Source organism: Nelumbo lutea, chromosome 5, assembly GCF_056320005.1.
Source record: "Nelumbo lutea isolate HS-2025 chromosome 5, American lotus-T2T, whole genome shotgun sequence".
NCBI classification, from domain to species: domain Eukaryota; kingdom Viridiplantae; phylum Streptophyta; class Magnoliopsida; order Proteales; family Nelumbonaceae; genus Nelumbo; species Nelumbo lutea.
The window spans coordinates 37,166,965-37,183,675 of record NC_142688.1 but is presented as its reverse complement, the minus strand read 5'-3'; the positions used below and the strand labels follow the sequence as shown (position 1 = coordinate 37,183,675).

At 32.8% G+C, this 16,711-nt stretch overlaps 1 protein-coding gene across 1 annotated transcript in view; it reads left to right on the top strand.

Moving 5' to 3' along the window:
• Positions 1-864: 864 nt before the first annotated feature.
• Positions 865-16,711, top strand: part of CALS5 (callose synthase 5) — a 54,128-nt gene continuing 38,281 nt past the window's right edge. The window contains exons 1-22 of the mRNA XM_088942806.1: positions 865-1,075; positions 1,173-1,226; positions 1,633-1,852; positions 2,956-3,056; positions 7,216-7,337; positions 7,449-7,545; positions 7,673-7,783; positions 7,885-8,013; positions 8,120-8,212; positions 8,590-8,681; positions 8,814-8,940; positions 9,066-9,203; positions 9,297-9,373; positions 9,478-9,556; positions 9,652-9,777; positions 9,872-9,989; positions 10,452-10,786; positions 11,910-11,962; positions 12,817-12,877; positions 12,982-13,063; positions 13,147-13,196; positions 13,322-13,408. Coding sequence (XP_088798932.1) covers positions 1,669-1,852; positions 2,956-3,056; positions 7,216-7,337; positions 7,449-7,545; positions 7,673-7,783; positions 7,885-8,013; positions 8,120-8,212; positions 8,590-8,681; positions 8,814-8,940; positions 9,066-9,203; positions 9,297-9,373; positions 9,478-9,556; positions 9,652-9,777; positions 9,872-9,989; positions 10,452-10,786; positions 11,910-11,962; positions 12,817-12,877; positions 12,982-13,063; positions 13,147-13,196; positions 13,322-13,408 — 2,262 coding nt within the window. The 5' untranslated portion in view covers positions 865-1,075; positions 1,173-1,226; positions 1,633-1,668. The remainder of the gene's footprint in view (positions 1,076-1,172; positions 1,227-1,632; positions 1,853-2,955; positions 3,057-7,215; positions 7,338-7,448; positions 7,546-7,672; positions 7,784-7,884; positions 8,014-8,119; positions 8,213-8,589; positions 8,682-8,813; positions 8,941-9,065; positions 9,204-9,296; positions 9,374-9,477; positions 9,557-9,651; positions 9,778-9,871; positions 9,990-10,451; positions 10,787-11,909; positions 11,963-12,816; positions 12,878-12,981; positions 13,064-13,146; positions 13,197-13,321; positions 13,409-16,711) is intronic.

Here is a 16,711-nt window from a genome sequence, read left to right as displayed (position 1 = left end):
TTATGAATGTACTTTTATGAAAATAGTAACTTTCACAAAAGTACTTTTATAAAAATACTTTCATAAAAGTACTTATATAAAAATATTTTCGTAAAAGTGCTTTTATAAAATTCAACTAGGGACAATTTTATAAGTGGTAATTTAAAATTCAACTAGAGATAGTTTTGAAAGAAAAAAATTAAATAAGTGCTTATACATAAAAAGATGGAAATTTGGGCTTAAAAAATAAGCCCTTAATTTTAAAATAAAAATTCATTTTAGAATTATTTCCCAGCTTAATGACTCAAATAAACACTTCTTTTAAATAAACACATATTTTTAAGCACTCCCAAACATGGCCTAAAGTGAATCTCGATATTTCAAATTCTCATCGGCTTTGCTTTGAAGGTTACCCGTAACCAAATTTAACCCGACCCGTTTGTGCCACTAGCCACAAGCATCATGTAACAAACAGACATGAGACAACTAGCTGAAAAAATCGCATTTCCATACCAATGGATTATTTACTTTTTGGTAATTATATAAAAATTCCTAAAAAATAATTTATTTTTTCTGATAATATTTGCTTGATCGGGTAGTAACGTGTGCCGTGTGCGGAGCAGCTACAACTACCGTATAATTACGGTCCGGAGAGTGGAGTCTTGACAAATGACAACGACCTTCCTCCGTCTCAGTCTTCTCCGCGAATTCTTTGCCGACTACCTCAGTAAAAGAGTGCCCAAACCGCAATGCCACGTGGCATACGAGACTACCTGTAACAAATGTTCGGACAGGATTCTTCCCTTCCCCTATTACCGCTGGGCCCCACAATCGCAACAGAAAACAGTTCTAATCTTTTACCACGAGTGCTCTCACTAGTCACTACTCGCGCGAGTACGCCAATGCCATCGTACACACACACATACATCCCTCTCTCCCTATTTCCCACCTTTTCCATTTTTTGCTCCCGCGCCATCTCTCTCTCTCTCTCTTCCTCCTCCTTTCTTTCTCTTTTCTATCTCACTCCTGAGACCCGCCCGGAGCAGCCTCGCCTCACACTGGAAGGTCAAAAGACAATGACGTTAAACAAGGATGAGTACACTTCTCACTCTCTCTCTCGGACTCTGCTCTCTCATCTATCAGATTCTTATTATTCGATTTTCCTTATCTTGGTTTCTTGTCTGGACTTGCAGGCAAAGGTGCTCGAGCGGCTAGGTTTCAAGATCGAACGTGACTTTCTGACCAAAGTGAGTTTTGTGGAGAATTACTTTGATTGTTTCTGGAGACGAAAGTTATCTCAGGCTTCGATTTTTTCTTTCTTTTTCTCTTTTTAATTTTCTGTCCCGTCGTCCCGGCTTCTTATCTTGGTCGGATTTCGTAGAGTTTATGCTAGTATTCGACAAGTAATTTGTTGATGATTGATGGTGAATTTTCGCATTCCATAATGTGGAATGCTAGTATTCGACAAGCCGCTTTTAGCTTTTGTTTTGATCGAGCTATCTCATTCAGTCCGATCGTCTATCGGACTTTTTAGCTTGTTCTCCATTTTCGTTTCATCGCAAGTGATCGATTTGCATTCGGCTTAAGTTCAACTAAGTTTTCTACTTTAACTGCATACATATTTGACTCTTCATCTTTCTGTGGATCATCAAGGAGTAAAGAAGATTGGTGAAGCTCTAGATCTCTACAATGTCCGGCACCGAGTCAGGCCCTCAGGGGCTGACAAGGAAGTCGTCGCGAAGCGCGACAACGACGACGGTCACCATGGAGGTCTTTGACAATGAGGTTGTTCCTCCGAACCTTGCATCCATTGCTCCGATACTCCGTGTCGCGACCGAGATAGAAGCTGAGAGACCGAGAGTTGCATATCTCTGTAAGTTCATTTAACTTGTGACACAAACTCTTGAAATTTGGAAAGAGAAAGACAGTTGCAATCCTTTCCATTTAAGCTGCGTTTGGTTGCACGTGAGAAGAAAAAACCATACGATCTTATTTCTTGGAAATCTTTCTATTTGAGAAGCATACGAATGCTGCAAGATAAGACATGTATATGAATAGGAGGACAAGCCTCTTATATCTTATGAGAAGGAATGCCATTTTCCTACCATTAGTGCTCATTTTTGGAACGTGTTCAGTTTTCAAAGCACCATAAATAGCAATTTTCAACGATTAATTTATCTTAAGTGCAACCAAACGGAACCTTCAAGTAAGAAATGAATCATTGAATCTGCAATCTTGAGCTAAAATGGCAAGTTTTTCGCTCGATCTCTTAACTTAAAGCAGGTGGCAGTATTGGACCAAACACATTATTGGTTCAACCTATAATGGAATATTTAGGCCAAATTTTGATTTGATTTGGTGATTGATCTGAATGTTCAGCTGCATCATTTCGACGCTGATGTGAATTGTTTTTCGTCGTTATGAGTTACATCATTTGACTTGAAAATAAATTTGTGATTAAAACAAAAGCACATAAAACATTTTTTTCATTGTATATGTGTTTTTTTTTTTCAAAACTGAAAAAAAAAATGAATTTCTGGGGTGAAAAACACGTTTTCATATGATGATACTCCAAAAATCAACTTTATTTTTACTTTTTTAATTATCAAAACAAAATAACAGTTACAAAACGTGTTTCAATTGATTATTTTCTGGTATGTTAAATTGTTTTTTATAAGGCTACAAGCAAGCATTTAAACAGGGCCCAATTTAATGTTCCGCCATGCTCCTCTACTATTGTGTCTATGCAGAGTTGATTCGAGCTAAAAATCTGACATTTTAGCTCGGGTTTTTGATAGCATTACTCCTTAGAACAGAGATCTCTTAATCTGGCGTGCTTTTGATTACTTTTTTTTAAGAATCGGATATTGGATTAATGTTGCATGCTTTTGAATGTGCGTAGTATGTTATGCAGTCTTCTTTACATTTTTGCCTTTATTTAATTTTTCTTTATTTATTTTATTTTTTTCTGGAAAGGTCGATTTTACGCATTTGATAAAGCTCATAGATTGGATCCAAGCTCGAGCGGTCGTGGTGTTCGACAGTTCAAGACAGCTCTTTTGCAACGATTAGAGCGGGTGAGGTTTTCAGTTCCTTCGCTTGAACGTCTCAGCTTGCGTGCTTTTAATTTCGCCTAGAACGGGGGTGGAAATTATTTAACAAATTACTAGTGGGGACTGGGGACCCGTGGAAAATAATTAATATTAAATTAATAATTAAAATTTATTGTTAATTAATTAAAAGTATTCAAAGTTATTGTTAATATTTAAAATTTTAATAATTATATTTTTTATTTAATATTGATTTACAGAAAATAATTATTGTTAATTTTATATAAATAAATATTTATAATAAATTTAATTTTATTAATAATTTTAATAATTATTGTTATTTTTAAATAAAATTTTGATTAATTTTAAATAAATAAAAATAATTATAAAATCTAACATTTTTATTAGTTTCACTGATAATTAACAACTATATAGGAATCACAACGGGGTGGGTTCAGGGTGGGGCATCCCATCATTGTCCTTGGCCCATAGTCAAGACACCTTATCCCATCCATGCCCCGTCCCCAATGTCAAGCGGGTTCTAGGCAAGGCAACCACTCTTCAATGTCGGGCGAGTTCAGGGGCAAGACACCCCCACTCCTCATGAAAGATGGGGAATCATCAAATTTCCCTATCCCGACTCCAATATTGGGTGGGTTTCAAGTAGAAGTGTAAATCAGGTTTGGGTTGGCACGACACGATTGCATGCAGCCCACACAAAGTGTGGGTCATGTCGTGTTGGCCCATGGGGTGTCCCGATCCGTGCCTTTTTCTTGCGGGATAATTTGGGGGGCCGATTAAGCATGGCCCACAGCTCGATCCTACACGGGCTCGTGCCGTGTCGTGGGTCGGGTTGGTCCATGGCCTTGGGCCAGGCCAAACTATGAGAAGTCCATTTAAAGAAAAATGAAAAAGATGTTTAAATTTTTATTTCATATCATTTTTTATGTAAACAGTTGTTTATATATAGAATTAGACCTATTCATGGGCCGGGTAACCCAATGGCCCGGCCCTACCTGACCTGTTATTTTTCAGGCTTAGACAAAATTTCATGCCCGTGGGCTCGAGCTCGGGCTTTCTCAAATAAGCCCAACCCAATACTATTACATATATAAAAAAAGTACTTTTGTTATATATATAATAAATATCTATATATATATATGCTTCTTAAATTATTAATAAATATCAATTTACTATAAAGAAATATAAATCAACTTATTAATTTATTAAATTATTACGAAATTAATATAATATTAGTTTATAAAAGTATATTGAAATTAAGACATTTTGTGTACAGATTAGGCTTCGGGTTTGGGCTCGAGCTTCGGGATTTATGTAAGGGCTGGGCTCGGGCTTGGGCTTGCACATTTTATGTTGATAAAGAGGCCCATGTTAATTATAAAACTATGATTTTTACAAACTAAAATTTTTATTTAATTATAGTCTAGTATAAAAATATATAACATTTATATATATATATATATATTAATATAAAATTTGTTATTTAAATATTATATAATAATATTTACCATATATGCATATAACTTCCAAGTTGAGCTTATTAGGGGTTGTTTAGCTTGGGCCATATCCGCTAAAGCCATCATTGGACTCCAAAAGTTTGATACACAATTAGACTTCGAACCTAATTATCTATGATAATTTGTGGACATGGTGCATATCTCAGCTAGACCTAACTCAAAAGAAAAAAGTTGTTTGAGCCTCTAAATTTATAGATCCAATTGGGTTATGTTAAGTTATAAACGATTTGCTACTTTTTATTATTAATTATTAAAATATAGTAATTTCTAGAAATTATCTTATTTTTAGAAATATTGCTAATTCTAGTAATTAAATATAACTTTTTGGTAATTAAATATAATTTTCTACTATTTATAGCTTAATTTATAATTACTGTTAATTATGGTTTGAAAATAATTATTGTTAATTATATTACTATTAATAATTAAAATACATTATTTTTTTATTATTATTCAGTCTTTTTTGCAATAAAATATAATTAATTTAATTTTTTAATTACTTTTAGTATTTCAATTAAGATTTAGGTTTTTCAAAATTTTTGGATTTTTAATTAATTTTTGGTGTTTTTTTTATTATTCCATAATTTTTGCATATGAGTATTTTTCAATAATTTTCAGCATTTACTTTTGCATATTAGTTACTACAAAATTAATTTGCATTTGCTTTCAGTAAAAATAAATTAAATAACTAAATAAATACAATATTTAATAAAAAAATACAGCAAATTTTCAATATTTTTCAATAATTTTTGGCTTGGGTATTTTTTTAATATTTTTTGTATTTTTTAATAATAAAATACTATTAATTGTACATTTTAATTATTTTCAACAAATACCCTTATTAATATAAAATATTGTTAATTTTTAATAATTTTTAATTATTTGTATATTTTCATTATTATTAAAAAAATACTGTTAATAAAATAGGTTCTACATTTGAAATTTTCATTAATTTTTATCATTTTTAATGAGTTCATTATGCACAATAAAGGTCTAAACTCATAAAAATTATTAATTAATTAAAAATGCATTCATACAAAGTTATCTAATAATATTATTAAAATTATCAATTAATATTTATTATATTTAATTAATTGTTGGTAGTTTTTCATTATTATTCGGTAATTTTTGCAATAAAATGTTGTTAGTAAAATGGGTTCTACATTTTAAATTTTCATTAATTTTTATCATTTTTAATGAGTTCATTGTGCACAATAAAGGTCTTAACTTATAAAGTTATCTAACAATATTATTAAAACTATCAATTAATATTTTTATATTAAATTTTTTATTTTTATTATCATTTATTAAGTTTGACTTTTAAGTGAAATTGAAACACGTTTTTAATATTTATTAAGTTTTGTTAATATTTATGTTTAGTGAAAGTTTAGTGGATTTTTAAATTAATATTTTTTATTATTTAACTTCAACCTATTTATATTATTTGATTTATGTTATTACTATTCTCTCTCTATCTTTTTTAAATGTAATAACAACATGCATTAAAATAAGAGGCCTTAGAAAACCCAACAATCTCTCTTTTATATGTTTTTTTCATATGTAATAATAACATTCTTTAAAATTAAGAAGCATTGGAAAACCCAAAGGTTTCTCTCTAATGGTGTAAAATTTTACTAATTTAATCAAGATAAGCAATGATTATTTATATTTTTAAAACAAAAAAAAATACAAAAAAATACAGAAAATGAAAAGAAAAAAGATAAATAACTTCTTTCAAAAGAGACATGTTAATATGGAGAGACCAATTTTATATATATATATATATATGTATATATCTATATATAGATATATAGATAGATAGATAGATAGATAGATAAATAAATAAGGATAAGTTTTTAAGTTTTTACATACTTTCATAGCCCTGTATTGGGAACATCTTTCTACTTGTATATTTTCATTAATGATGAGACATTCTCAATGCACGGCTGCTATAGTTGTGCTGACGGTTTGAGTTCGAAATTAGTGAGCACCAAATCCGGATTCCTCCTATTGTACCGGATTACCGGATTAACGTAATCACCCATAAAAAAAAGTACAACCGTCAACTGCCACTTATGCAAATCATATGCAAATCAATTTCGGAGCACGTGGTCGATACAATCCGGTGATGAACGAGTTATGCCCTGGTTTCACCAATTATGATGACTCGGTTGTTAGGATGCCCCTGCGACCAGAATTTCTGGGGGGTTGGGGGGTATGGCACTATGGCCCGTATGATGATGGGCTACCGCCGTTGTGTAGTGACTGTAGTCCCATGGAAAATGAAAAAAATAAAAAAATTCTCAGTCCCGATAAAAGATTTTCCTGTTTCTTGGTAAAATTTTGGTGTAATCCGACCATTTGCAAAGCAGAAATATTTCCTTTCCACACTCTGCGATAAGTAACGAGAAGAAGGTTTAAGAATTATTTCATTCAGTTTCTTGCCTGACTATAATTCCGTGTATTCTAAGATTCCGAGCACTTTCTTCATTTTAAGCTTTGACCTGGTTTCACTATCTTGGATAGTCAATTATTGTTCTGAATCATCGGTTATCACTTGGAATCATATTTGACGTCTGCTGACTTTTAGGATCATTTCCCATTTTGTATGCTGCTGCAGCATAAACTGATTTCAAATTTTGTGATAGGACAATGCATCAAGTCTTGCCTCCAGAGTTAAAAAGAGTGATGCACGTGAAATTGAGAGTTTTTATCAGCAATACTATGAACACTACGTCAGGGCCCTGGATAAAGGGGAGCAGGCAGATAGGTAATTATACAATGATCTTTCTCCCTGTGCTTATGCTCTTGCCTGCATGTTGCGATGGATGGCCCTTTTATTTTGAAATGGATAACTTATGGATTACCGATTTCTTGATAGAGCCCAACTCGGCAAAGCCTACCAGACAGCTGGAGTGCTTTTTGAAGTGCTATGTGCCGTTAATAAGACTGAAAAAGTTGAAGAAGTTGCTCCCGAGGTTTGTCAGATTCTTTCTCCAATGCTTGTTAATTGTTTCGGGTTTTGTTGGCTTGTTTTTTTCATTCCTAAGCTGCATTGAGATATATCTAGCGCTTGAGTGTATCTGAATTTTGTACTCTGAACAGATTATTGCAGCAGCAAAAGATGTCCAAGAAAAAACGGAAATATATACCCCCTATAATATTCTTCCACTTGACGCTGCCGGAGCTTCACAATCCATCATGCAGCTTGAGGAGGTATTAGATTTTTTGAATGTTTTTTCATCATTTTCCTTTATGCCACCATGCTTCTCTGAGGTTGCTCATAAAAAAGGTTTATTGCGTCCTGTTCATTCCAGGTTAAGGCAGCTGTGGCTGCTCTGTCAAACACTCGTGGTTTGAACTGGCCAACTACATATGAGCAGCACAGACAGAAAACTGGAGACTTGGACCTTCTTGATTGGCTAAGGGCTATGTTTGGATTTCAGGTTCTTTAAAATCAACCAAATGATCAAGATCCTAATTTGTTTTAGTTTCTAAAAGCCCTTCAAGAGATTAATGCCCTTTAAACCGTTTGATACTTTATATATACAGAGAGACAATGTTAGAAACCAGAGGGAGCATTTGATTTTATTGCTTGCCAATGTTCATATAAGGCTTGTACCTAAGCCTGAGCCTCTCAATAAGGTATATACTGTTCTCTTATTTAAATTGTACTGATACATTCAACCAGTGAGGGCTAGTCCATTTTAATTTAATGCTCCAAACGATCTTGAAGTGTAAGATAACTGAACAATCCTTCACAGGTAATAAAGTATTTACTACTCTCTCTCTCTCTCTCTCCCCCCCCCCCTCTCGGAAGTCCATGATGTTGTAGAGCATCTCTTATGTAAAATGTACTAATGTACTGTCACTCAAATATGTCTTTGATCTATTTATTACTTTATATGACTTCATTTATTTATCCTTTTCAAGTTAAAATTCTATCCAACAGATTCTGAGCCACTTAACTTTGAGAATGGATTCCTTTTGTGTCATTGGTTAAAACTGATTCTCCTATGCAGCTTGATGAGCGAGCGGTTGATGCAGTTATGAACAAGGTTTTCAAGAACTATAAAACATGGTGTAAATTTTTGGGACGAAAACACAGTTTACGGTGAGTTTTAGAACATTGCACTTTTTGTTTGTGACCCTTGAAACATGCCTCTGTTGTAGCATAAATACCAGATTTTGGCTTCTTATTCTTAATTTGGTGGCTGCTGTGATAAAATATGTCTCTTACTTGTAGCCTTCCTCAAGGGCAACCTGAAGTCCAGCAGCGGAAGATACTCTACATGGGTCTATATCTTCTTATCTGGGGTGAAGCAGCTAATGTTCGTTTTATGCCAGAATGTATATGCTACATTTTTCATAATGTAAGTATCATTCATTCATCTGTAAATGTTCAATTTTTTGTCTGTTTCAGTTTGTTTACTCTCTTCAACCAAGTTTACATGTTCTGTTTCAAACCAGTAATACCATGTTCTCAATATGCTTTTAGATGGCATATGAACTCCATGGTCTATTAGCTGGAAATGTCAGCATTGTGACTGGTGAAAACATCAGACCTTCTTATGGTGGAGATGATGAGGCATTTCTCAGAAAGGTCATAACACCAATATATCGTGTGATAGAGATGGTATGTTTCAAAAAAAAAAAAAAAACGCTGAGCTAATTCAAAATTCCAATGTTCCCATTCTGGACATAAGGACATGGTAATGATGATTTCCAGGAAGCAAAAAAGAGCAAAAATGGAAAAGCCCCTCATTCAGCTTGGTGTAACTATGACGATCTAAATGAATATTTCTGGTTTGTAATGAGCTTGAATATGATATACCTAAAAATAAGAATCTCATTAGTTTCTTGAGTCTCTGCAGTTTTATTAACAGCTGCATATGCTGCATATCCTTCAGGTCAGCTGGCTGCTTCTCTCTGGGATGGCCTATGCGTGATGATGGTGATTTCTTTAAGTCAACGCGCAACACAACACAGGTGATCTTATCACAATTTTGATAGACCCTAGCACCTTATTCATAAATGTATTATCTAAAATAATTGCCTATTTCTTAACATATACACCATGACAGGGAAACCAAACATCTCATACAAAATCTGAAAGAACAGGCAAGTCAAATTTTATTGAGACCAGAACATTTTGGCACATCTTTCGAAGTTTTGATCGTATGTGGACCTTCTACATACTGGCTCTGCAGGTATTTATTACAAGAGGGTAGACATGCTAAATCAGCAATATATTTTGCCATTTAAGTCATTTGATAATTATAAATTTCAAATGTTCTGTTTCAGGCAATGTTGATTGTTGCATGGCGTGGTCGTTCACCAATGGATATATTATTCCAAAGGAAGATCTTACATTCTGTTTCTAGTATTTTTATTACAGCAGCCTTTCTACGTTTCCTTCAGAGTATGAATATTCTAACTTATGGTCAATTTTTGAATGATAATCATTATAGTTAGTCTTGTTTCCTTTGAACCTTATGTAGCTTAAAAATGTGAATGCCATAAACAATTGCTACTAGGGATATCAAATATGTAGAGAGTGGGTATTGTGATGATTCATCAAATTTTATTTAATTTTTTATTGAACTATATTTTCCATTTGTATTTTGGGTTCATTTTTGCCCAAAACTGGTCTATTGTTGGTTTTATTTTCAGTTTTATATTTTTATCCTTGTATGTTCTTTTGTCCTGATATTATCTGGGTTTGTCAAGATACATGATCCATTTAGTTGTGCATAAGATAACATCAATGACTTCTAATAGATAATTGAAACTTATAATGGTCTAATTTCTACTTGTTTAACTCCTAGACATAGTTTGCTATGCTCTGGATTTCTGCTCTGATTTCTCATCATATTCATGGTAGGTATTTTGGACCTTGTTTTGAACTTCCCTGGGTACCATAGGTGGAAATTTACTGATGTGATGAGAAACATTCTCAAGGTCGTAGTTAGTCTTGCATGGCTTATTATCCTTCCACTATGTTACTTACAATCCTTCAAAGTCACTCCTCAGCAAATTAAGAGCATGTTGACATGGGCACATCATGTAAAGGGAATACCACCTTTATATATCATTGCTGTGGTTATATACCTTCTTCCCAACTTACTAGCAGGGGCTTTATTTATTTTCCCTATGCTTCGACGGTGGATTGAAAACTCGGACTGGCATATCATAAGGTTTCTTTTATGGTGGTCACAGGTATCAATGCCTGTCTGCTTTATTTTCCTTATTTTCTTTGCACATTCCATTTATTTTCTCTTAATCTGAATTAATTTAATAATCCTATCATTAAAGAGAACTGATTCATGTGCATGAACTCTGAAGCAATTTTACCATTGCTGACATTGTTTATTGAATTTTGTGTTAGTGACTAGAATTACTCTTAGCTTCAATAAAAAAGTACACACTAATTTCCTTTTACATAACTATGGATAGTCAAAGAATTTTAATTTATGATTAAAATCTTCCCAAGTACTATAATAATTATGTTTATTCCTTGTAACAAAAATCTAGCTATGAATCTCTTTTATTTATGTTTGATATAGATGCAACAGCAAATCAATAGGATAATGGGCTTTTTAGATGTACTTTTTTGGGAGAATATAACTATCTATTCATATAATCATAAAGAAAATTAATTGTACATGAGAGTATGTACAAAAGGATCAGAAAGAACACCGATACCCATCCCTTGACAAGAAAAGGTTTACACTGTCACCATACAAAAACCTTCCAACTCCACCTCCAGCAAGTCCATCAGCAACCAAATTAAGCTCCCTTAGAAAGAACACCAAGCCCTCTTCCCTCTTGCTATAGTTTCTACTCAATCTAATAGCATTGGCTAAATCTCCCTCAATAGCTGAGGATGAAGTCCTCAATCCAAGGCTCCCAAGCTCTGATGAGAAGGGAAAGACCTCAGCCTTATCAGAGGTGCATGTCCAATGGGACCACTATGGACCCATAAGCGGCTTCCATCAAGTTTAAATAGAATTATGACAGATCGCAGCCAGTCTCAGGTTTCTGGATGTGCTGCCATCAAATTACAGATTACAGTTTAATATCTTCCTCAACTTGGGAATGGGGGAATGAAGCTTCTCAAGGTGGTTGGACCCCTGGGAAGGATATGAGAATATCCACGAGGTTTCTATGCATGTCATTGTGAGAAACTTCTCTAAATTTCTTGATTCATTCATAATAGTCATCTTTCACTCTTAGAACCACTACTTGGTCATAGACTAAATTATTTTCAATCCTTTGTTATTCCTAATATGTGAAATATCTTTATGTATATTGAATATTTTTTTTTTTTGCTTATTTGCAGCCAAGAATTTATGTTGGAAGGGGAATGCATGAAAGTCAGTTTCAACTTATCAGGTGAGTTAGATGCAGAAGACAAGTTTTCACTACACTTTTGGTAATCATGGTTTTGCAATACCCGCAATATTTGGCAAAATTTCTCTGAATTTCCCAATTTTTCTAGGGGACGATAGTTGATACAAAATTATCCAAGAAAAATTTCCTAATATCTCCAATATATTGTCAATATGTTGGCAATATTTTAGATTTCATTGATAGAAAATGCATTTAAGGTTTAAAGTTTCATAATATTATTAGAAACCTCATGATATTTCATTAAATGATAATAGATTTTAAAATTTCTTTTTCTAAAACAAATGGGGATTTAGTGATTGAATGATTGGTTCACTATTTTGATATAATTCACTAAGTATAATTCAAAAGATAAGAAGTAACACAACTACAAAAGGGAATTCTCAATCTAATAAAAATGTATAGTGACAAAAAAGACAAAAGTTGAAGCAGAAAGTAAATGGCATATCTAATAAAGAGAAGATAAATAACAGACTAAAAGGGAGATAGAGAGAAAGATGCCTATTGAATTCTCTTAATCTTCTTTGTTTGATTCATATGGTTGTTTGCTATGGTTTTTTTTAGTCTTAAATATGCATTTATACTTCTCATAACGTTTCCTTTGAGATTTATTAACAACTTTCATGTTTTTTTTTTTAAACTTCTTGACTTTTTCTATTTTCTAACTATTTTAGTGAAATTAACAAAATATCCTCAAAATTTTCCCATCTCAAAATGGAAAAAATGTCCATTGATATCAAAATTGTGAACCATGCTGGTAATGTCATGATAGGACTTTACTAGGTAGATCCAAAATTTCCTTTCTAGTTAAGATTCATAAGAACCTTGTTCTTTTTCAGGTATACTCTATTTTGGGTGCTGCTTCTGTGTTGCAAATTATCATTCAGCTACTATATCCAGGTAATTGTACTTTTACAGTTACTTTTGTTATCCTTATATAAATCAGATTCTGAGATATAATTGATTTGTCTTTTTGTTCTTTTTGTCTATCTGTTCTTCCTCAGATAAAACCTTTAGTGAAGCCAACAAGAGATATAATGAATGTTCATCATGTTAGATATGCTTGGCATGAATTTTTTCCTAATGGTATTCATCTACATTTTCTTACCATGTTGTCCTTCATTTCGCCATTTTATTGTGCTGTCTTAAACTTTTTACTCTTGATGTAGCTCCATACAACTTTGGTGCTGTTGTCTCCCTCTGGGCTCCCGTAATTTTGGTATATCTTACTATTCTATTTTCATATTTAACTTGAATATGAAAATATTTATTGATGTGCGTGATGAGAGTTTCATGCATTTTTTCTGGGTAAATATTTCATACAAGTTTGCAAGTTTTATGCAGGTTTATTTTATGGATACTCAAATCTGGTATGCTGTTTTCTCAACCTTGTATGGTGGCTTTACTGGAGCTTTTGATCGTCTTGGAGAGGTAGAAACTTCTTATATATATATATATATATATATATTTAAATAGAACTTGTGTTTTTTCCCATGTCATGCATTTCTATAGTCTCTTTAAGAATGACATGTTTCAGTACCTAAGTCATGTATCTTCAGTCATATTTGTTCATTTTCTTATAAGGCACATGAAACCTGCAGAGTGAAACTAAATTTAGTGAAATTTCTTGCCTCAATTTGCATATTTGCTGCTACCCTACTCCCAATAAATGAATAAAAGTTAAGTTTCTAACCTATTGTTGAACTAGCTCATAAATTTGGGTTAAGTATTTTTAACTAAAGAAAAATTTTGTAACAAGCAGTTTCTAGTTAAAGGCTTCCATATTAAGTGGATAAATCTTGTAAAGGGTATTTCTCATTACTTGAACAAAACTGTTGGAGATGTTGGCTACCTGGTGCATAGATAAGCATTAACAGTACAGTGGAAGGCCACAAACACTAATGCATTTATTCTTCTCCCTTCTTCTGAGAGATGCAAATAACCCTCAGATGCCACAAATAAGGACAATTGTCATAGAACTGATGGCAATTATTCAACATTCTAGTAACTTCCTCCTCTAAGGGAATGAGAAGATGATAGGTAGCTATACTGTTTTCAGTTTACACAGTAGACTTTTCTCCATATTCTGTATACCCCTCTTACAATCTTTGTGATATTGATGAAACCCCTTAAAAACTAACCAGTAAGTATCTCTATCACCACTTTAGATTCTGTTGTAGTTCTCAACATCATACAAAGTATGACACAACTTGCTACTCAATTATGAGTCTCAAGTGTTTCAGTTTGAATCTATCTAGATTCATTATCATCATCATCCATGCCTTATCCCAACTATTTGGGGTTGGCTACATGAATCCTGTTTCACCAATCTGTTCTATTTAAAGCCATATCCACTATTAAATTATCAGTGCTTGAATCATTTCTTAATACTTCTACCCATGTCCTTTTTCGTCTACCCCTAGCTCTTCTAGCCCCTTCCACTTGTAACAAATCACTTCTTCTAACTGGAGCTGCTGGTTGTCTTCTATGCACGTGACCAAACCATCTTATTCTACTCTCTCTCATTTTATCACTTATTGGAGCTACTCTTAGGTTTCTATGGATGGCTTCATTCCTGATCCTATCCTTTATAGTTTTTCCACTCATCCATCTTAGCATTTGCATTTCTGCTACACTCATTTTCTAAATAATATATCTACATTCATTTGAATCCAGATAAAATATTTCTACTCTCTCTCATTTGAATCTATCTGGATTTATTTCTTAAAATGATTTATAATTACTGTTTTAATTCAACTCAGCATTTATCCCTACAATTTGCGGTCAGCATTCATCCCACCACCACTGTGCTCTATGGAGAACCATGCTTATATGATTTATGTGATATGGATCATTTCAATTGAAATTTAGTTATCTACTTTGTCATTCCATTGTTTCTTTTAATTTTTTAAGGGAATTTGTTTTAAAATCCTTACTAGAATAAGATTTATTTGAGCTATTTAATACCTATTAAGAAGCCTTATCGAATTTATTTTCCTTCTAGTTCATTAATAAATATATATGGTAGATAAATCACTTCTTAATATGTTTTTAATTTTTTGATGAAATTCTAAAAGGCAAAAATAAATATTGGACGCTGCAGCTTAATTATTCCCAAAATCAAACTGACCTTTTATATGAGCTATTTGCTAACACATAGAGAATTTTCCACATAAAGTGTTTGCGAACATCTGACTGACCATTTTGGATGAATGTTCGATTTGCCGACATGTCACGGAAGATTTGTGCATATCCCTGACTCTCTGTTCGCATTCTTCTGCATTGGTGATAGATCTCTTCTCACCTTGTCTCTTTTGAATCTTGTTAGATAGACCATTCAAATCCTGCTGTCTTTGTTTTTCATTAGCATGTATTAGTTGACTCCATGTTTATCAGATGCTTTAATACTTTTAAATGCTTAATGTACCTATAAATGACATATATTGCTAGAGATGTTAGATACTGAATTGGAACTTGTAAAATTCATTTTTCTTGTTTCCCACCATATAATTGGCTATTATTTGATCCCAAAAATTTCCATATATGGTTGCAAAAAATCATATAAATTATATTTTTTAAATTGTAAAGATATCTTATTTAAATAGTTGAAATATTATAAGTTGCATTAAATTAGCTTAACGCAAAGAAAAAAAAAATATGGCCAAGAAAGCAAAAAAAAATCAGCATAATGGATTGGATCTTGGATTTATATCCATGTCTTGGATTTTGAGACATGAGAAATTATACTTCCGGAATCCGGATCAGTCTAATGTGCTTTCCTTTAGGCATCTTTAATCTCCATTTACTACTATCCCTTCTAGTTTTGGTGACTAGAGGGTAGAGGTGTCCTACCATATCAGGGAGTTTGTTGTAGCTTTAGTAAGTAGGATTAAGAACTTGTAACATTTTCCAGACATTAAGACTAAGAGTTGCAACTGTGATGCAGGCTCATTGGCTAATACAATGCACATTAGATCTCTGCATGTAGGATTGCTCTCCCTTAGTCCTTTAGGTTCTCTTATAGAGCAATGCAGCTTTTCTTCTTTTGTTATATAGTATACTATGCACACCTCACCTTGTTTATATGCATGTACTTGTGTTTTTTCAAGCATAAAATCTATGCATCAAAGACAAAGACCCTAAGGCAATGTTTGGTTTGAAGGAAAAGGTATGGAAAGGAAGGGAAAGGCAAGAATACCTATACAAGGTTTGTAAAGGTTTCCCAACCTTTCCCTTCCTTTCCCTACTTTTTCCTTCAAACCAAAAACAACCTAAAAACTTCAAAAATGTTGGCAAGTCCCAAGTTTATTTCATATATTACAAATTACTCAAATTATTTTGTTCATGCAAGTCTACAACACAAAAGGTATGAACAATATTGGCATTCAATAAGCTGATAAAAAATATATATTGACATTGGATAATTTAATAAGTTTAATTTTAAATTAAAATTAAAACAATGAACTTGTAGTTTGGGGAAAATGGAAGCAATTAAGATGTGAGGATAGGAAGGTTAGCATATTGACTGGTGAATCTAGTGTTTAGTGCAAGTGATAATTGAGAACAGAATGAGTTTAATAAATTGGTATCAGATAGCAACAATCAAAGTTCTTAGAATAGAAATAAAATAATATTCAAGAAATGAGAAAAGTATGTGTCAGAGTTAGATCTGAATCTGTAGAATAGAGAGAGAGAGAGCAGATTTCTGGGTGTGCCAAAAGTGTCACTCCAACA